Source organism: Sphaerodactylus townsendi, linkage group LG05 (genome assembly GCF_021028975.2).
Source record: "Sphaerodactylus townsendi isolate TG3544 linkage group LG05, MPM_Stown_v2.3, whole genome shotgun sequence".
NCBI classification, from domain to species: domain Eukaryota; kingdom Metazoa; phylum Chordata; class Lepidosauria; order Squamata; family Sphaerodactylidae; genus Sphaerodactylus; species Sphaerodactylus townsendi.
Genome location: NC_059429.1, coordinates 52,706,187 through 52,728,395, shown reverse-complemented (window position 1 = coordinate 52,728,395; position 22,209 = coordinate 52,706,187). Strand labels below are relative to the sequence as shown.

The following is a 22,209-nucleotide window of genomic DNA, read 5'->3' as shown; positions in this document are numbered from 1 at the left end:
CCCAGAAGCTCCAGTTTCTGGGTGAGGACGAGGAAGCTCTTGTCTCAGTTCACCAGGAAGCTGTGGGCCTGCAGGCAGGACAGAGAGTAGGGGGATCGAATGAGGATATTGTCCAAGTAGGGGTGGAGTGCCACATTATACTGGTGCAGGAGGACCACCAGGTTTACTAGTAACTTGGAGGAGGGGCTGAGGAGAGGCCGAATGGTACAGCTTTGAACTGACAGTGATAGGCATTGATGCAGAACCCCAAGGACATCCTGTGACCCTGACAGGAATGTGAAGGTACGCCTCCATGAGGTTTATGGAGGTCAGGAACTCCTGGGGTTGAAGGGATTCCGCTATGGAGTGTAGGATTTCCATTCAGAAGTGCCTGCATTTGATGAAACAGTTTACTAGCTGGAGGTCTACGATGGCCCTCCAATCTCCATTGCGTTTGGGCACAGTAAAGAATATTGAATACATGCCTTCTCCTCTCTCTGAGGGAGGAATAGGCTTTACGGCAGCCAAAATCCTGAGGTGGTGGCGCACCGTGCACTGGGTGCAAGATGTCTTTGTTGGATTCCAGGAGAGGGGAGACCAGCGTGCAGTTGGGGGAAAGGATTCGAATTCTATTTTGTATCCTGAGGAAGCTACTTTTGATGGCCCAACTGTCCACTTTTGGACTGTATCTACTGGGAGGTGAAAGTTGCTAGTCTGCCCCTTACCTGGCAGGGCTTGGAATCATGCCCTACCTGACTTGTTGTCGGGATCGGTCTTGCCTGCCTTGTGGGTGAACCTTCTTCCAAATGGGTCCTTACAAGACTGCTAGCAGGAACAGTTCCAGGATGGTTTTGGGTCCTGGCAAAATCTGGGAAGGGTGTTGTAGGAAAGAATGGCTGCTGGGAGGAGAGTCTCCTGTCTGGGAGTTTAAGGCTATGAGGGATAGCCCTGGTCTTAACCCTGGACTTGTCCAGAATCTGATCAAGTGCTTTGTCAAACAGCTTTGCCTCTTGGAAGGGGTGTGCGGCCACAATATTCTTAGAATATATATCTGCCTGCTACGCCTGGACCCATAGAACCCAGTGGGAGGCTGTGGTGGAGGTCTTAGCCCTGGAAGCGAAGGTCAGGATGTCTAGGGAGGCATCTGCCGAGAAGGCTGTTGCCTTGAGGAGGCGGGTGGTGCCCTCCTTGAGGTGGATGTCCTCTTGAGGGAGCAGTTGTAGGACTTCCTGGCCCACACAATGGCTGCACGGTTGAGGATGGAGGTGGTAGAGGCTGCCTTGTTGGTCATGGCAAGGGTCTCGTGGGCCCTCTTAATCTGCCCTACAGTTGATGGCTTGATCTGTATTTCAGCCCCTGAATGGGTTGGAGTGAAGAGAAGGAAATGGAAGGAAGGCACCTGGAGGCAAGGAAAATAGGCAGGGTGGAGCAGATAATCCAAAAGCGTGCTACTTCCCTTGGAGGCAGGAATCAAACTGGAGCAAAGGAGGCAGTCCTTCTCCACTGGAATACAATTCATTTCTTGCCTCCCCGGTGGGAACCACCCGCAAGATGTCCTCTAGCTCAGAGGAGAAGTGTTTAAAAACTGACTTTTCATGCCCAGTTGATACTGGAAAATGCAAACAAACATGTTTTAATGTAGAATTAAACATGATATTTCCTACTGGTACACCAAGAACACTAAATAGTACAATTAACAACCAACCTGAACACTTCGAAGAAGATCTGTAATAATTTCTGCTGCATGTTGGCATCTATCTGGAGGTCCAGTAATTTGAGCTATTCTGTCTGGAGTTGTTCCATCATCTGAAAAAGGGATGAAATATTTTAAAATCTTTTTAAACATTAGTGAGAACACTGACTTTCTGTTCTTGTATAAAAAGCCACTTACCTGGTTTAAACTGGATCCTGACACCAGCATCGTTCTGTATCTTTTTAATCATTTCTCCATTTCTTCCAATTACAATGCCAACAGCAAATCGTGGTATTGGGACCTTGAGAAATAAGTATATTAACAAATTTATGATACTGTAATGCTTCATTAAATGTTTAATATACAATTCTATAAATCTCATGGCTATATCTAGATACCTTTTAAATTTATTTGACCCATGCTTACCAAATATCTGAAATTTAGATATGGAGGCTAAAGAGAATTGCAAAGCACATTGCAGTTCTTCTAGAGACACAACATGATTTGCTAAAAAATGTTTTATTGAAATACATTTTCAATAAATGGAACTATACAATATGATCAAATATTTCCTTCAAATTAGAATTGATTCCTCAACTATACTGTCTCTCCAAAAGAAAAACACCAAAAATTTAACTTCATTCACAACATGCTGTACTGGCTTGGTTTTAGAATGCTGTTTGGATCCTAGTACGTTTCTAACAGTACTAGGTAAGCACTAGGACCCAAACAAAGCGTTCTAAAACAAAGACGTTTCAGAATGTGGATCATTAAATTACAATTTTGGTTTTTTCTTTTGGTGAGACAGAGTATACCAAAGTTTCACATCTTAAAAAATTATGTCACTCTCCAAAACATTTAGGTTTGTTACTTTTAATTTACCTAGATTTTATGGAGATATGAATTGAAATTAAAAGTATTCTTATCACACTCACATCTAGTCCTTCGTTTCCTCCTATTCTTGACCCATATTCATTGCGTACTTCTCTAAAACCACCTTGATCACGAATTAGGTCTAAAACCATCTCCTTTGCTTGCTAAAAGAGAAGCAAATGCAATTAAGATGTAGTAATCTTAAATATTCATATACAGCACATGAAGTAATCTTCATATACAATTTTAGATGTTAATAAATGCTCTTTTCTTACTTGAACTTTGTAAGGATCTCCTGTGATCCTCAGAGGTTTATCTGCTCCAGTGTTCTGTGGACCATCTTGAATCATAACCATCTTAACTCCAGCTCGCTCCTAATAAACAAAATGAATCTGTAGTTCATGCAAACTGAATTTTTATGCTTTTACTCCCCACCCCCACAACTATGTACTTACCTGAAGCTGTTTTATTGTTTCTCCACCTTTCCCAATAACCAATCCTGCTTTGCTAGCTGGAATCATAAGTTCCTGGACGGCATTTCCTGGACCATCACCATGATGGAATCCTGGTGTGGGTCTTCCTTTTTCAACTATTTGGTCAAGTAACCGTTTTGCAGACCTAAAAAAAAAATACAAACGATTACTGTATGCGTTGGAACAGGATTGGGAGGAATAGAGTGAAAAACAACCAGGGGAGAATTCAGAATGGATAGAAAGCCATTTATTCACTGCCTTCTTTATTATTTAAACACTTTATTATAAGCATAAAAGTAATGGAAGATAAAAGTTCAAGAGTTTCTGAATCCATAAAACACCAATTTTAAATGGTAGAGAATGGGCTTTTTTCCTTGAATTCATTAGCTGTTTTGTAGAATGGCTACTGTTACATTTGTTTGCATTATTCAGAGTAACTACAGCTGATATTTTATTATCTGCAGCACAGGAGATGGGGAGGAAATGAGTAAAGAGAACACACAGACTTGTTTACATGCCAGCTGCCATTTTAAGTCGTATGCAGTCATACTGCCTTCTGTGCATGGGAACAGGTTACTTTTATTCTGGTCTTGTATATAATTTATTAAAATAGTTGCAAACAGGTTGAATTGCCTGCTACTTACCTGAGAACAAAAGGAAAAATTTGCCAGACTAATCTGTACTCATTTGTGTTGAATACTTGCATAACTAGTGTTGAATACTTCCATAACTAGACTAAGATATTTTTATTGTATTAATGCTGCTGCATCTTATTAAATCAGCTAGGCTATTGTGTGGGAAGGGAACAATTGGGCGCAGGAATGGCACTAATGGGGCAGGAGATCCCAGTTTTGATGGGGCGGGGAAGATATGATGGTAGGTGGAGGTCATATGATAGAAGGGAGCTGAGAAGCTACTATGCTCGCCCCCCTCTTGACCTCTGACCTATCCCGAGAGATGAGGGTTGTGGGCTCAAGGTTTCCTCTGCTTTGTCCTTGGTGTTGATCAATGCCAGATTCATCAACAATAAGACTGCAATGCTCTGAGATTATCTTGGAGCCCAGCAAATGGACCTGGCATGTATCACCGAAACTTGGATGAGTAAGGGGGAGACAGTAGCCTTGTGTGAGATCTCACTGCCAGGTTTCGTGTGCATGGGGGAGGGGGGTAGCAATGCTCATCCATGAGTCAATCACTTTCAGGGCTATCCCTGTTCCGCAGATCACCGGTATTGAGTGTGCGGGCCTAGAGTGGGAGACCACGGAGAGGTTGGTGGTCTTCCTGGTGTACTGGTCGCCTAGTGCACCGGGAGACAGCCTGTCATGGCTGCTGGGTATTGCGGTTCCCCAGACTTATTGTTCTGGGGGACTTCAACGTCCATGTTCAGTGGCTGTGGATCTGGTGTCAACCATGGCGATGCTAGGCAGTGGCACAGTTAATTCTATTAAAGATCATATTTCCCCCATGTTATGCCAATTGCACTGGCTCCCAGTGGAATACCGGATCACCTTCAAGGTATTGGTGTTGACCCTTAAGGCCCTTCGCAGCCTGAGACCATCATACATCCAGGACTGTCTCTTCCTTCATATCCCCATTCAGCCTCTGTGTTCAACAGAGGGAAATCTTCTGGTGGTCCCCAGCCCCTCTATGATTCGGCTGGCCTCAACCTGGGCCAAAGCTTTTACCGCCTTGGCCCCTGCCTGGTGGAATGCTCTGCATCAAGCTATTCGGGCCCTGCAGGACTTGGAGCAGTTACACAGGGACTGCAAAACAGAGCTGTTCCGCCTGGCTTTTGGGGAGGCTGGCCGTTGAGGTGCCATTCCTTGTGTGCTCTGACACCTGTATATTCTACAGGCATGCTGCATGTTACCATCTACTATTGCCATCATGGCCCAATCCCATCCCAGGAATATATGGAAGAGGCTGTATTAGTCACGGGTCACCATCTGCTGTTCTTTTTATTGTTTAATTGGTTATGCTGACTGTTATGTTTTTAACTTCTATATTGGTATTTATTGGGGCTTTACAGTGTTCTATGGTAATTTATTTTGTATACCACCCAGAGTCCTTCAGGGGCAGGTGGTATATCAAGCCCAATAAATAAATAAACTTACTCAGACATGAACATTTTAATTAAATCCATTATCGTGTATTTATCAATTATAGCAATGCAATTTTGAAGAAAGCCTCCTTTCAACTATCTACACTCTAACTGTATGACACCATGGCTTCTGAAACCTAACTATAGTCCATCAAAAGATAAATCATATTTTACAATCAGCAAAGCAGAATACAGTTTGCTGTGTTCTCAGCCAATACGAACACATTGTTTGGAGTAACATTTGGGAACTGCATTCATGACAATTATGAAAAATCAGAAAATAACGCAATCAATAACCATAACGCTGCACATCAATACTGCAATGGTTAATGTATTATACAATATTCCCAATATATATACTATCACCAAATGTGCAATACTATTGTAATATGTAATCATCTATATCATATCAAATAATTTTTTGCTATTATCTGAATTAATATTGTTAATATCTATTTGATATCTTATTGTAATCACATATACTTAGCAGTCTAATTTGTCTCAGTCCAAGAGGGATTTACTCCACGTTTCCCTCCTAATCACATAAATGAATAAAAAATGTTTCACCAATAAAGTTTTGTACACATAGTCATAATCAACATTTGTATTTCCCAAATGATAGAGAAAACAGCTAAATCTGTAAAACACTATATTGTTTATTTTATCAATAACATTTTATACTGCCTTTCCACCCAATTAGGATCAACCAGGCAGTGAACGTAAGAACACCACATTTTAACAATTAAAAATAATTAAAATGAAAAAATTCAATTGAAACACATAAACAAACAACACTAAAAGGGGACTAATAACCATTATTGTGCATAAATGAACACATAAAAGGTATCAGGAAATTTCCATCAACAGGCTTCCTTTTAACAATCACTAAAAATGGAAGCAACATCCTCAGAACTGCATAAGAACAAGATCAGAACAATCTTCAAAGTAATCTTAGAACACAGCCACTGCTAAGTGTTGAAGTTACACAAAAATTAAATGTGCTTTGATAACAGTCCCATGAGGGGAGGGCATAAATCCAGTTAGGAGTGACACGTGGCTATGCCAGTGGATTTGCCCTCCCTGGGGCACTTGCCCCAGCATAGGGGCACATTAGCCAGTGTGCAGCCCTGGCAGTCTTCGCGGGTGGTGGCAGTGGCACCGGATGCAGTGCCAGCATTTCTGCACCCCCACACCATTTCCACCCCCCCATGAAACAGGGGCAGTCCAGGAGAGGAGCTGATGGTAGTGGGCTCCCTCCTGGCCACTGCCACTGTTATATCGGCAGTCCATTAAGTCCAGTGGGGATTTCTTGTCGGTGGGGAGGTTTTTTCGTGTTGCAAGCTTCCCCAGGCTGCTGGAAAGCCTCCATGGGAGCAGCAGCCTGCCATGGCCAGGCATCCACCCTTTGAATGGGGCTGCCCATCATAAAATCCACAGCCTGCCATGGCCAGGCATCCACCCTTTGAATGGGGCTGCCCATCATAAAATCCACAGCCTGCCATGGCCAGGCATCCACCCTTTGAATGGGGCTGCCCATCATAAAATCCAAACTGTTGATGACTCTTTAAGTCTCTAAGATGCAAACATGAGGGTTAGGCATAGAACAGACTTTTCTTTGGCTCTAGGTGCCAGATCAAAAGTTTAGGAGCTAGACTCATTTTCAGCATACAGGATTTTATATTTTAGTGCAGCCCCTGATAACTCTCAGGTGCCAGGCAGCAACTGCAAGTTTGTACCCAGAGTTGCAAACTAAAGGCCCACCGCTGATGTCCAAAATGAAGTAGGGAAGGTTTCTGCCTCCCTATGTTAGTGCAGAGCCAAATCAGCAGCAGAGCCCTGGTTGCTCCTGCACTGCCACATGCTAGATTGAGAACCTCTAAGATAAAAGAATGGGAGAGAAGCAGATAACATCTTGGGATTGAAGCACGCATGACTGGTGGTGAAGAAAAAAGGGTGATTGGGCTGCTGCTGGTGGGCACAGGGAAGGCATGCAAGGCTGTGCTACCTGCATTACAATGTCCTACTACTATTACAACGTCAATCTATTCCCTTCTGTTTCCCTGCTCCTCTACAACAGGATTTACACCATCATTATCATATTCTCTCATTTTTCCCTTCTAAAAATTGTGAACCAACTCACTTAGGAATAGGAACTTGATGTTTCAGTAAGGATCGAATATGTTAGGCAGAAGTTCACATTCACTGCCCTTCTACGTTCCCCCTCCCCAAGGCTCCACAGCAAATCAAGCAACGGTACGGCATTCTATAAAGGATTCCAGTGAGATGCCCCTTTCTCCACTTTACCTTTCATTTCCCAGTGCTCCGATACAGGCTTATAGTAAGAGTACTAAGCCAGCCCATTGTTGCCAGCTGCAGATGAGGTAGGGAACCAGGGTTACAAAAATTAAGCAAGCAAAAGCGAGATGGTCCTCATTTAATACTTTGCAAAGATAGAGTTTTCTTTTGTGAGGCTGCTGTAATTAGCTGTTGATTTGTGTGCAAGTGGGGCTGGGGAAAGTCAGCTTTAGACTGAGGAACTTTTTTGTAGCTCAACAACAGGTAGAAATGCTATTATTAAATGGGTTGGCTATGGGAGGCACAGCCAAGCTGTTCAGCAAAGATATCTCTGTGTGTAGAGGTGTGTAGAATAGTTTTTGAACCCTAGGCTGCCTCATTATTTTCAATTGATACATGTATTTATATTCTCTTGCTGTAGTGAAGCTGGATTAGTCCTCAGCGTACATACCATCCTGGACAAGCATGCCTGACCTCCAGTGACTGGGTACAGTAGCAGTTCAGCAAACTTGCCATTACTTCCAGTTTGCAAGATAATGAGCCAGAAATATTTCACTGAGCATGTAAATGCAACACAGATATTAAAATGACAGGCCACCCGGATGATGGGAATACAGTCAGCAAGCTGATCTGAGGAGCTATGGAGATTAGATGACCCAGACAACAAATTGTACTGATACACCTGCAAGTCTCTTGGTATGAAAATGAATCCCTATTTTCTAAAGAAAGAAAATCCAACAAATCCCTCTATTTCAAGTCCCATGGGGTTAACCCCTGCCTGACACAGCAAAATTTTATGTTAACACACATCACTGAAGAGATAATAATTATACGCAAAATATGTCAGCCTATTTAAAAAATACAGGGGACACACTTACTGCACGGATTCTGGAGTCCCAGTTAACATGCAAGATCTTTCAGGAAGACCTCCACTATCTATAAAACAGAAACAGTACAGAATATTAGCAAGGAAGACGCAAATCAGTGATGGATAGTTACATATTTAATTACACCTCTGAAATAGATTAATTAAATTGTCCAAAATCTGTCACAGTTGTAATTCGTTGCTTAAATTTTCCCCAAATGACCTTTTACATTTTATTACTTTTATTACTTTTAACAGCTGCTAACTATTGTAATGTTATGATTTTCCCCACAACATTGACTGCATTCTAAACATCTTTAACAGTAACATGTGAAACAATTACCAGGTGCAATCTGTATTTTGCATCCAGATTCTTGTTGTATACGGGAAATTTGTTCTCCTCCTCTACCAATTACTGGAGAAATGAAAAGCAAACCAGAGTTAACCCACTTGTAATTTCTGTTATAGTATCATTATATTGTTATATATTGAAACTACTTACTGAATCCAACCATGCCATCAGGAACTTTATATTCTTCTGTCATTACAGACCTGAACAAAACATAAACACATTTGCACCTGGCATGGAATCCAATTCTCTGTCTATACTAACTAGTACAGTATGCTTTGTACTTTCCTTGAAATTTAAATGAAGCCAAGTTCTTATTCTTTTCTGCAAAGTTTTAGATGATTGAACTATATCTATTATTGACGCTCATAAGATCACTTATTTTACTCCAAATTTTAAAAAGTATTAATGACGTAAATATGAGGGGCAATTCAACACATACACACACACGAATTTGATACACACACTTCTATTTGTTTATATATTTCACAGATACTCAGATTGACATGTGGCTAGCTTTAAATCTAAAAACGTCACAAATAAGACCAAATAGGATACATTTTGTGAAGCAATGGAACAACACAAGAAAATTTAATGAAAGGTTACAATTAGGGGAGTGAACAAAAAATCATAAAAATTTTCAAGATTCCTGAAATCCCCATGCCAGTATGGGGTTTTGTGGGGGAAAAGGTGATCTGAGAAGATTTGGCTCCATTATAGCCTATGTGAAATCTTTCCAGGGTTCTGGGGATGCTTTTAAAGGCACAGACACCAACTTTTCAGCATAGCATCTGGAGACTTCCAAAAGAGCCCCCAAGTTTGGTGAAGACTGGGTCTTATGAGTCCCCAAAGAAGGTCTCCCCAGCCATCCTTCACTGTTGCCAATGTAATGAAGATGGGGACTCATAAAATTGGACCCCAACCCAATCTTTACCAAATTTGGTGGCAGACCTTTACCTTAAAAACAGCCTTTCCCAAGGCCCTAGAAAGATTTCAAATGGAGCAGAGGGGAGAAGTTAAACTTTTAAAGCACTGTGGACATCTGTGCAAAAGTGCCAAAGCAGGGGTTAATTTCTTTTAAAAGGGGTTTCTTCCCTCTCTGCTGCTGTAGCAAGTGATCCAACCCTCCCCCCCCCAAAAAAAAAGTCATTTTAAAAACCACTGGGGGGAATTAAAGCTGGTTCAGCTTCACCAATGCTCACTCCCGAGTTACAATTCAACTCATACACCCGAAGAAACAAGACATGTTGATTATACTTTCCTTCATTCTAACAGACAGGACATGTAGCGACATTCTTTGCCTTTTAATACCCCACATCTCACAGCAATTTAATTTGGTTGAGCAACTAAATGTCATTAACATTAACTGTATCATAACTCAGTGCAGCAAACTGTTAAGAGTCTGGATGTGATAGGTTTTCTAGGCTGTGTGGCCGTGGTCTGTTGGATCTTGTTCCTAACGTTTCGTCTGCATTTGTGGCTGGCATCTTCAGAAGTGTATCACAGAGGAAAGTCTGTTACACACTGTTTCCAGTGAGAAGGGAATGTTTTAGTAGGGTATATATTGTCCATGTCCCAGGGTGGGGAACCAATCAGTAAGTGTTAGGGTGGAATTTGTTATGCAAAGGTGTGGTTGATAATATGTTATGCACACCTAGATTCAACCTAAACTTTTTTGGGCATGCACCATGTTATGATAACAAGATGATTTGATTGTACCCTCGCTGACAACAATGTCTTGTTGATATTATGTCAAGTTTGCTTACGAACAGTTTAATATGAAAGCAGAGATTTCTCTATGTTGCTAACAACCAAATCAACAGTTTCTTCCTGTTCTGGAGTGGAGGACAACCTAACAGTGAGAAGTCTTCCTGTTTGCACCTGAAAAATAGCACTAACATTCTCCCAGCCACTTACCATTTTATTATTTGAAACTGGTTATCCCTAAAAATTTGTATTGGCAGCAGTAAACTCCAGTGTAGTGCCCATGTTGTGACATCTGTCACAATGTTTCCTGGTGCCCACTTCCTTCTTCCCCAGAGCATCTCATCCACAAAACATCAAACTAACTATACCTTTCCCCACCATACTGGGGCAGGAAGTACTTCAGAAGAGTGCAGATGGCATCACGATTTGGAAACTACTGCTTCCTATCATAAAAGGATGCTTGTCTTGACATCTCTCAACATTCTATGACTGGGCTCAGCCCCCAAGGAAGAGATTTTGTGGAGGTGTCCAATATCCTCCCTTAACATTCCAGAAGTCCCACTGTCTGAATTATGCTGGGCACCTCTGTGTTAAAGGCTCCAATCTAACCCCAAAACATCCAAATGCCCTTTTCTGGTCTGTTTATTCTGGACACTATCAACCATCTGGAAGTACACATGAATATCCAACCTTTAATTATTTCCATGAATGCAACTGCATGGCTACATGTGCCATTCTTAGTTATAACTACTTTCTTCCTAACAGATCAAGGCTGTCATAGTGATCCAATTAATTCAAACATTCCTTTCTTCCTTCGAGTAATGTTCACATTACATGGAATTCCGTTTCAGAAAGAATCTAATAGGCATGTTAGTTTTTAGAAAAATCAATTAAAAATCGGATCTTACCTCTGTTGCTGATGCATAGGTGGTAACTGACTTCCAAAAGCTAAAATGAAATATTAAATATTTGGCCATTAATTTCATTAAATGCTTTGCAATACAGCATACAGCATGCCAAAAGAGCATTAAAAACACAGACTATTTTTACTTTCAATTATCAATAATCTGGCTCAGTTTAGAATATGACAAATGTGAAAGTTTCTGACACCAAGTACCAACACTGGATGATTAAACTGATATTTTATCTGGTGGGATATAATTAAAAGGTCAGACCAGTCAATATCAAACACCAAGAAAAGGAAGTTCAGTTGTTTTGAGTTCTAGAAATAATACTCATTGTATTATGTGTGAGAAGTAGCAATTTACATATCTAGGAAGGAATATTGTTGCATTCTAGACTGTCTACTGGAGAAGTAGATAACCACAAGGAGGAAAAATGAAAGTTGAAAAACTATTAAAAAGAAAGATTATTTAGAATGTATTATCTGGCAAAAAAGAGGAACTGTTATTCCTACAGGAAAAAATGTAGAGTAATAAGTAATACACACAGAGAGTAATTAAAAAAAATAATACAATTACTTGCATTAGCATGCCAAGTTCAACATTTATTTCAGATTTCTGATTCCTAGTCCTGTCACACTGTTTATAAGATATCTCCTCATTCTTTTGATTGCACTGACTTAACTATGTGATCCACCTTGAGTCTCAGAGAAAAGTGAACTGTAAATAACATACAAAGTTCAGTTTTAATGACTAAAAGGAAATATAATATTTATACTAACTTCACAATATCAGACTCCAAAATTATATCATTACACACAGTATATACTGATGCAAATAAGTCAAGCAGAGACCTTAAATCAATACAACTTAGCTAGTAACCACTTTATTGAAAAACCATCCTATTCAGTTTCACTTATATCTGAAAGATTGACATCATACTCAAGCTTTTGTTCCAGACCTTCCAGAGGTTTTTTTTAAAAAGAACTGCAGAAACTGAACAAGCTTCTCAACTCACCAACCTCATGCATAGTACACCAGTGGGGAAAAAAAACCCTAACACAGTTCAATTACTTCTTATACAGGGGTCTCTAATTCTACAAGAAAGACCTTCTTTATGTTCTTGGGAAATGCCACAGTACAGGCAAAGCAGAAGTGTACTGTGCAGAAGCAGAATGCCAGTCAAATCAGACCATACTCTGCCTACCAGAGTACCAAAAAGGCCAGGGCCTTTTCCCCAAGCAACATTATTTTGTCATTTCAAAATTGCTTTATCTACCTACTGCCAATATGACATACTAGGTGTCCTACAGCTTAAACTGGACATTAACCAGACTGCCAATGCACAGCCAATAGTTACACCATTGGAATCTGTCAGCTTAGAAGGTTGTAACTCTATTTAGGACAACACAATTTTTATTTGTACAATCTTTCAACAAGGTTGCACCAATTCTCATTTTCTGAAACAACACACTGAAATATCAAATATGCTATCATTCTATAATAGTTACTTCTGGGGTAATTAAACAAAACTCACAGGTATTAAGTTATATGTACTGGTAGTTACTGGCAGACTTCTTTTTACAGTGAACATAAAGATTGATTTTTTAAAAAAGCCATTAAAAAGATGCTTCAAAGACTGAATATAGCAAACTTCTTCAGTATATAGTGTGCAAACTTAATCCTTTATAAAGAAAGTCAACAAGTAGCTAAAATTACAAAACTAACCTGCAAAGGGGCCTACATACTGCATTGTGGGACATAATATGTTTATCTAAGGCATTAATAAAGCACTACTAATAAAGCACTACAGAGCACTACTATGATGGCTGGCATTTGTTCCTGCTGCCAATCTACTTTAGAAGGGAAAAAAGGAGAAGGAAATAAGCCTACAGCCCACTATATCTGAAAAAGTTTTCACCATCCACAATGCATTCTGGTGCTATGGGGGTACCATGGACATAACTCTCCTTCCCTTGCAGCCTAAAAAGCTGTTGATATGCATGAAAAAAAAAAGCTGTGCACAGCACCTCCAAGCAATCTCATGTTCAGGCAATGCTAAAAAAATGTGTGACCTCCCCTCCTGCCATCTTTCTAACTTATCAACCTGTAGGTATAAGTTCAGACTATGCCAAGCTTCTATATTGAAATATGTGTTAGAAGGCTGATTTATGAAGCAAATGCTCTCATATACACCAAACTCCTCACTGGACTCACCATGAAGACGCCTTCTTTTCAGCAGGGTGAAATCATCCAGGCTGGTTAGGTCACACCTCCAACTGTTCAGGCAGGGATATGTAAATTATCTGTATACTCTCCTGGACTGTACAGGGACGACCCTCTCCAGTCACAGAAAAGCTCTGCTTCACATTCCTACTTCTACTGCCACACCACAACATCATTAAGCTTTTGGGGGGCAGGCGGGCTGGGGGGGGGGGAGGCATTGGGAAGTGGATGACTCAGCCCCACTGAAGAGAAGACACCTTCACAGTAAGCCCAATGCATCATTCTCCAACAGTGTGGGGCATAGTCATTCAGACTGGATACATACCACAGCAGCCAAACTAGGGTGGGATACAGTAAGACACCTTGAACTGTGCTTACAGCTATTGTATGTAAAAAGTTTATCTTAGAAGTCCTGCTGCATGACTTACTTTCCAAAAGCACCTTTGATCGGTTTTCACAAGTCTAATCGATAGTGCCTCACAAGCTGATAGATAACCAAGCAGCTGCTCAACAGACTGCTCCAACAGGAGCCCTGGAAGCAAACATGGTAAGTGCAACTGATGTCTTGGTCAAATACTCTGTGATACTGTTAGGCACAATGCAACTCTGCACCTCACAGGCAGTCATTATGCAGTCCTGGAGCCATTGGGCTAGGGGCTACTTTCAAAGCCCGTCTACCCAAGCAGTTTTTATTGTGTTACCTTACAGAATGATAAAGACCACACTTCTCGTTATTACAAAAAACGAAGAGCCCTTTGCATGGAGGGAAGCATGATGACTTGACTCAGGTGGAACTGTCTCCACGTTGTAAACAGAAAAGAAGAATCTAGTCTGAGGGTCCATGAATCCTTCTGGAAGGTCCAGAGTTCCCATCTAACTGAAAAGACACCTACCTCTGATTCCCTTCTGGCTGATGTTGAGGTGACCAGAAAGAAAACACATTCCAAGAAAAGCATTTTTGATTGACCATTGTCAAGGATTCCCAATAACAGTCCTAAACACTTTGCTCAGACTCCATGTGGAATATGTGTTGGAAACTAAAGGTACTAGTTGAGCAACTCTTTTTGAAAACTTCCTAAACACTATGTTGGAAGCTAGGTGTCTGCACCCTCTGCACTCCAGAATTGCTGCTACTGTAACCACCTGGCAACTTAGGGTGTTTGCTTTCAGCTCCAGCTGCACCAGGTATAGTCTTTCAATATCTACACCCTTAACTGCAGCTGTTCATCCCTTAAAAGTGAATACATATTTCTCAGCCCAATATAGAAGAATGAGGGTCACCTGATGAAGCAAGAGTGCCCTATTGCCTAATGTGGGCCTTGGTAGTAAGAGAGCTACCTCTCTGGACTAAAACATGTAGCTCTTTCATTAGCTGTTGAAACACCCTCAAGGTGCCCTTAATGTTAATCAGTTTATAAATTTTCTAGCTTCCTGGACAATTCATGTCACTTGCCCTTTTTAGTCCAGATAATGAACTCTCCAGCTGCCTGTACTGGCGCTTATTGTGAAAAGGATCTGGTGTACCTGCATCAACTCTATTTCCTGGGCCAGATGAGCAGGTTGCATCCACTGCCCCCTCAATCAAAGAGCCAAGAAGACTTTTCTGTGCTTCTTCCTTGCTTAATGTCTCCAGAATGGAGAAAATGTGGGGATCTGGCAGGGAAATGCAGGGATCAGGAATGCAGTCTGCTCCATGGCAAACCATTCTGCTGGACAGCCTATAAGACAGACTTTGGCCATTCCAACCTAAAGGTTTTCTTTGCTACACACAGCTTGAATTGTTTGAGATGGTTTCCCAAACTCTTTGGGAACTATGAAGAATGGAGAAGAAACTCTCTTCCCTCGATCTCTTGCAGACACTTTCACTATTGCATCCATGTTTTGAGGGTGTTGCCCATCTTTTTGAAGAACTGCCACCTTTGACCAGGCTTTGGGATTGGAACTCTCTGAAACATGTGCAGGGGAGGTAAGTTTGATTTTGTACCCCATCCTTACAATACCCAATGCCCAACTGTGTTCCTCCCAGGCCTGGAGGAAGAGTGTCAGGTGTCCTCTAAACTTGCAGTCAGATGGAGGCAGGCTTACTGTGTGAAGGCATCTGATCATCTGGAAAGGGAAGATGGTATCGACTTCACCCACCCCCCCCCCCGAACATTGTATGAAGCTGTGATCCTGAAGAGAAATCTTCCTTTTGGACCCTCCTGCAGCTAAGCTAGTTTTAGTTAAGGTTTTTTTTTAAAAGAAATTAGGCTGTGGTAGACTAGGATGTTCACGGTCTTGTTCCCTGCACAACACTGCATGTTGTCCAGTGATGAATCAGCCACCAAAATCACAGCTCTCTGGATCTCCAAAGTGTAGTTGTAGCAATAGTGGGAGCCCCTGAGAATGCTGTTCAAATATCTGGCGCAATGCTCTGGTCCACAGGATCAGAAGGTCCCAAGAGGAGACTCTGAGATCCAGTTGCCCCTTGATGGCTCTGACAGACGTTGGGGTCTGTCGTCTCTCCCACAGGTTGTCCAAGGTGCCCTCCAAGGGTTCTGTTGTTTACACAGTCTTTCCCTTCTCTTAACACATTTTGCGAAAAAAGGAAGACAGAAAGCAGAGGCTCTTCATCTGAGCTGTTGCCATCTCTTGGGCTCATGTCGGGATTGCGTGGTCTCTAGTCAGAACGTTTTTGCGAGGTGAGCGGTTTGTTAGAAGAACCTACGCCAGAGATCCAGTCCCTGAGCTGCTGGTGTTGGGGAGTCTGGAAGGTGTTCATTCCCTGCAGAAGCCTCCAGGGTTGCAGGTGTCAGGTTTGAAGTTGAAGAGAATAAAAGGGCGCAGGAAATAAGGGTGACAGCTTTACTGGGCTTACCAACTGCAGGAAACTGCCAGGAGGTACGTGCAGCCAAGTTGGAGGAACCTGGCAGAAGTCTGACTACGAGCAGCAGAGACAACACCCAATGGAGGTGGCATATTCAAGATGAGAAAAATGGCACACCCTCCTTCCTCCACCGAATCAGCCTTCAAAGCGGCAGGCAGGCTGGCTGTGCTCTCCTAAGCCCAAATTAATGGGTTCTATAGGGACAGAAAAGCTTGGTACCAGCCCCTGAGATCCCTGGTCAGTAGCTGTTTTAGCCACAGGAAAAGCCTGTGATTCTGCCCAGCCCTGAGAAGATGGTCCTTCTGAGGAACCTCTCTCTGACCTGAATTATCCAGGTGAGCAGATTTGTTCCTTAATGCCTCCTTCTTCTTTTGATTCCTGATGCAACAGCAGAGGACGAGGATTCCCTCAAGGACTTTTCTTAAATCATAATAAGTATCACAACACTTTTTCCTTTATAGTTCTAATTAGTGGACCCAGCAAACTCATGAACTGCCCAAACAGCAGGGCTATTCAGTCAGGAGAAAGATAGCCTCCTGCAGTCCATGAGAGTATGCAAATAATTTACACAGCCCTGCCTGAACAGTTGAGGTGTGACCTAACCAGTCTGGATGACTGAGCCCCACTGTTGGAGAACCTGGATGACTGTTTCAATGCTATGTAGTGTAGTTTGCTTCATATTCGCTATAAATGATTAACAGAAGTAACTGAGCATGCAGCATTATTCTTTGTCAAATTCTGGAAAAAAAATCCAAATTTTAATGAAGGCATTAGAAGATACCGGCTGGAATATTGAGCTCCTTGCACATTCACATTAGAACTTATAGCAGTTCATCCCAAATATAATCACTGTGCGTAGCTGAACAACAGAGTTTCAAAAGAAGTCTGTGAAATAGAGCTAATAAATATTATTGGTGATGAGGTTTAGCAAAGTCAAGACAAGATTCAGCAGCTCTGCAACATTTATGCTTCTACTTCTTGCACATAAAGGCAATAATTTACAGCCGTAGTCTGCAGAACAGGACATAAAACACCTGTCCCATAAATACATATAATAATTGAAATGAATTAAAATGAAATATACTTACAATCATTATTTGGAGGAGCAACTTTCTTAGGCTCAGGTTGATCTGCAAAATTAAGAGTTTTATAAATTTTTGGAGTCAAGAATATAAACAGCCTAAATAAATGGCTGTTCCAGCAGCGCAAAATGCAACTTGTCCAATGCATTTTAGCATGTTTTTGAATTTCAGGGAATAGGTCATCTAAACAAAGAAAAATCTTTTATGTTTAGAACTTGGTTAGTATAGTCGGGGGAAAAATGCGAAGTAGTTCCATTTATCAGACAATGTTTATAAGGCACACAGGTTTAAACACACTATTAATGTCTACTCACTAAAAAGTAACTAACACGCATTTAACTGTATCATCAGTAATTTGACACTAAAGCTAATGATGCTTCTGTAACAAAAACTGAAAAGACCACTATTGTGAGAAATAATCATTTTACAATTATGTCTGACAACAACCACGATACTAAATAGAAAATCAAAATTTGAGATGCAACCAACACATAGCAATACAATCTCAATCTAGTAACTGTTGTACAGACTTCCTAGATGAATACTGAAAATTTCATAGCGTAAGACTTCAAAACAGCAGATTCAAAACCACTATCACTACCATTCAAATCCGTTTAGTATGAGTGAAAGTCGTAGATAACCAATATGTAATAATTCCTTCAAATGTTTCCTTCCCACCCCGTATTCAGATATGATGAACCATCATAATTAAGTGCAGCAAAGTCAGACACATATTCCAAGAAATATCTGTGTCATCCATTTCAAAAGATCCACTAGTTCATTTCACGTTTACATACTAAACACAGGTAATAAATAAAAATTCCTGCCTTTAAAAGGAGAGGGCATTCCCTCCCAGTGTGTTGTACTGCTCGGACTTGTCCAAGAGCCATCTACACATAAAATAAAAAGAATACATTACATACATCATTTGAAGCATCATTAGCTCATTTTTGAATATTAAAAGCCTCACTATTAATAAAAAGGCACTTTAATAAAGTACACAAGTACTCCTTGTCAAGAGCCTTGATTTTCTGTAAACTAAATCATAATCCTTAAAACCTACATACAACTCCAAGATGTGAAAATTCTCTTCATGGATTTTATAAATACTACATAACACTGTTGAGGATAGACATATAAAATTCTATTATCCCACAAAAACTGCTCTTTTTAAAAGACATTTGCTACACATTTTGGAAACATTTTTAGAACTTTTTCCCAAGCAACATTATTTTGTCATTTCAAGACTAAAAGAAGCTTCTCTCCAAATCTAGCTTTTAATGCTTGACTTTTCATTGAAATGCATTACATTTAAAAAGTTGCATGCACACAATGCAACTTAAAAAACCACACTGAAATTTGAAAAGACCCATCAGTGAACATATAACCATAACTTGAAATAATCAAGAGCATTACATTAATTGTTAATCCTATAATACAAAAATTTGAAATCCACACAATGCTTTTTAAATTATAAAGTATAACTCTTTCACCTACCTTAAGATTGATTTTTAAAAATTGTAAAGTCATTGCTATCCACTCATGAAAGCAGATGCAAACTCAAAGCCCTGATAACTTCCACTGAAGTTTTTTTAAAAAGATGTTCATGTTTCATGTTCAAAAACCTTTCATGTTCAAAACTGATTGCTCAGCCATCTAAGAACCATCCTTAAAGTAACTGAGAGAAGGCAGCCTAATAAAATGTATTTCTCCACATATACAAAGTGAAGGAATGTTTTTGAGAAATGAATATACTAGTAGTTTGGGTATTGATGAACAGCATACCTCCATCTTCAAGAGGCCTTTTCTGTCCCCCATAACCGTAATCATTTGAATTCACCGATGTCCCTGATTCACCTCCAATTTTGGCTGCAATCTAGAGGAGGAAAAAACATAAGGAAAAAATTAATCTTACAATGTTGCATATATCCAGTGAAAATACCAAAAATTAAATAATTCAAGCATACATTAGTAATCTTTTCAACTTTAAGCAGCACTGACACTAGCTAATGGCTTGCAATTGTTACACAAACATTACCAGTGTGTAATGGTGAATACCTTTTTGTAGACTATAATGATGATTTTCAGTGAGTCAGTTTAATCATAAAATTCATAAATGCAAGAATTACTTACAAAAGCACACAATGGAGACAAACTGCTACTATTTAAATACAACCCTACACAGTTAAGTAACATAGCAACTGTTGGAGCAATTATGTAATATGATGAGAACTGACCCAACTGAATTCTTCCTGAGACACTGGGTTAGCCTGGAAATTTCTACCACTTTCACCTTTTCACAAGACCTCCCATGCCACTCCTCTGGGTCCCTTGTCTCCCAGGAGAAGCATTTCAGGGAGACCACTGGTTTGCATTGGAGGGGTAAGGCAGTTCCATTCCACCCCTGGAAAATTTAGTTTGGACACAATCCACTGATTCAAGAAGCCAAAAGCCTGAACTACATGGATGCTTGAAGATGGCAGGGATATCAGTCTGCTGGATCCTCCGTGAGAACATTGAGGAAAAAGGCAACACTGAAATCCTAAACCAAATTAACATCCTGTTAAGACCATTTTAGTCAAAAGACTAAGAAGGGTGTAATTCTTGTTATGATTGCACCATATCATTAGTCCAGGGCAAAAAACTGATTTTTTTGATTGAAGGATTGGAGCACCTTCCTTATGAGGAGAGGCTGCAGCGTTTGGGACTCTTTAGTTTGGAGAGGAGACGTCTGAGGGGGGATATGATTGAAGTCTATAAAATTATGCATGGGGTAGAAAATGTTGACAGAGAGAAATTTTTCTCTCTTTCTCACAATACTAGAACCAGGGGGCATTCATTGAAAATGCTGGGGGGAAGAATTAGGACTAATAAAAGGAAACACTTCTTCACACAACGTGTGATTGGTGTTTGGAATGTGATGCCACAGGAGGTGGTGATGGCCACTAACCTGGATAGCTTTAAAAGGGGCTTGGACAGATTCATGGAGGAGAAGTCAATCTATGGCTACCAATCTTGATCCTCCTTGATCTGAGATTGCAAATGCCTTAGCAGACCAGGTGATCGGGAGCAGCAGCAGCAGCAGAAGGCCATTGCTTTCACATCCTGCATGTGAGCTCCCAAAGGCACCTGGTGGGCCACTGCGAGTAGCAGAATGCTGGACTAGATGGACTCTGGTCTGATCCAGCAGGCTAGTTCTTATGTTCTTAAACTATGCAAAATATATAGGAAAAACCATCTTTGCTTACTTCACTCTACCCAATATCCATAGCACTAGTGAGCCCTTTACAATGTTAACGGATACAAGACAAGCTTGAACTATTATTAAGATGAGTTGTGAGAGCTTAAAACAGAATATTTATTGAATACCAAATTGTGAGTTCACTGGGAATTATTTCCAAGCATGTATGTGTATAAGATAGTAATCTTTAATTTCATAATGGATGTGAAATAAAAACACAATGCTATGGAAGACAGCGTAACATGAAGGATTGGATTGGGCTGCATGTGATTTTATGACCGAGTGATACTTTTAAAAACACTCTAAATATTTAAAACGTTTTCAAGAATTTCTCTGCATCCACTAGAAGTGGAAACACAGTGTTTAAAAAATGAATGCTAGGATTTTATAGTTATTTGCAGACAGTTATTTAGCAGTCTAAGCACCAGAAAAGCCACACTGAAGTTATATAGCCTTTGGGTACACTGTTAAGTAATGTAGCCACAATGTTCCCAAATGGCTCCCCTCCTTACAGAGAAGGTTTACCTTTCAGCACTGAATAAGAGAAAAACAAAGGAACTACAGTTTGTGCAAAAATTTATTGCACTACAATGCAGCGATAGGCAGAAAACTGAAGTTTCATCGAACAATCTTGTCTAAACAAGTTAATAGGGAACAAGAAAGCAGATTGCAAAAATAAATTAAAGCAGAATATTGCTACTAAAAATAGGAGCAATTACTTGTGACAGTAAGTAATTACTAATTTGTCTTTTGGGATAATCGAAACTAATAAACAGCACAGAATAGGGAAACAGAGGATGATTTTTTGTGGTATTTCTGCCAATACCAGCACAATGTAACAGAAAAGAGGGGAAGCCTTTATAGGATTCAAAAGCTGTTTCCTGTAGCTACTCAAAAATTATGCGGCCATTCTCTAAAAAGAAAACAGGAGGCACGAAACTTAAGGCAAAATGTTCGGATTGCTGAATGAATGGGGCGTAGGGCGGAAATTCATAACCGGAGGAACGGCAGAAAAGTCTCCTGGAGATTAGTATGCTCCACAGTCGGATGCAAGGACCTGTAACCGGGGAGATTATGGAAGCTCTTCCTGCGGTTCGGCGGGCGAGATGGCGCACGAGATCTTTTAGCAGAGAACAACGTAACGAGGGAGGGGGCGATCCCGCGCCTGCCCGCGTGTGGAAAGAGAACCGCGCTTCCACTACCAATGCCGACTGATTCCTGCCCTGTTGGGCGTACTCCGCGGTGAGCACAATGGAGGCGGCCATCACGCAGTCGGGGGTTTACACGGCTACAGAGTCACGCAGAAAATTCGGAGTCGCCCCCGCCCCCTTCTCCGAAGGCAAGAGGAAGAACCAGAACCGCGAACGCTACCGCCTTCGCCCGGAATGCTATCACACACGTCTGAAGAACGTTACCATCACTGGAGTACTGAGAGAACAAGAAAAACTGCGGGGGAGGTATCAGGGACCATCGAAGTCTCCTTCTCCTGGTTCCACCATTCGGGACACGAGAAAGAAATGGTGGCCCCAAACGACTCTCCTCCCACCCTTTGTGAGG

At 40.9% G+C, this 22,209-nt stretch overlaps 1 protein-coding gene across 6 annotated transcripts in view; it reads right to left on the bottom strand.

Annotated features, from left to right (window-relative positions):
• Positions 1 to 22,209, bottom strand: part of FUBP1 (far upstream element binding protein 1) — a 40,675-nt gene that overhangs the window by 17,998 nt on the left and 468 nt on the right. For 3 of the 6 annotated variants that reach the window (XM_048496850.1, XM_048496851.1, XM_048496853.1), the window contains exons 2-13: positions 19,197 to 19,287; positions 18,239 to 18,301; positions 17,418 to 17,459; positions 11,244 to 11,283; positions 8,782 to 8,831; positions 8,623 to 8,694; positions 8,293 to 8,350; positions 3,001 to 3,163; positions 2,821 to 2,919; positions 2,608 to 2,709; positions 1,871 to 1,973; positions 1,685 to 1,785 (exon numbers count right to left, since the gene is read on the bottom strand). In XM_048496850.1, coding sequence (XP_048352807.1) covers positions 1,685 to 1,785; positions 1,871 to 1,973; positions 2,608 to 2,709; positions 2,821 to 2,919; positions 3,001 to 3,163; positions 8,293 to 8,350; positions 8,623 to 8,694; positions 8,782 to 8,831; positions 11,244 to 11,283; positions 17,418 to 17,459; positions 18,239 to 18,301; positions 19,197 to 19,287 — 984 coding nt within the window. The remainder of the gene's footprint in view (positions 1 to 1,684; positions 1,786 to 1,870; positions 1,974 to 2,607; positions 2,710 to 2,820; positions 2,920 to 3,000; positions 3,164 to 8,292; positions 8,351 to 8,622; positions 8,695 to 8,781; positions 8,832 to 11,243; positions 11,284 to 17,417; positions 17,460 to 18,238; positions 18,302 to 19,196; positions 19,288 to 22,209) is intronic. The other 3 variants (XM_048496852.1, XM_048496854.1, XM_048496855.1) reach the window with 1 other exon arrangement.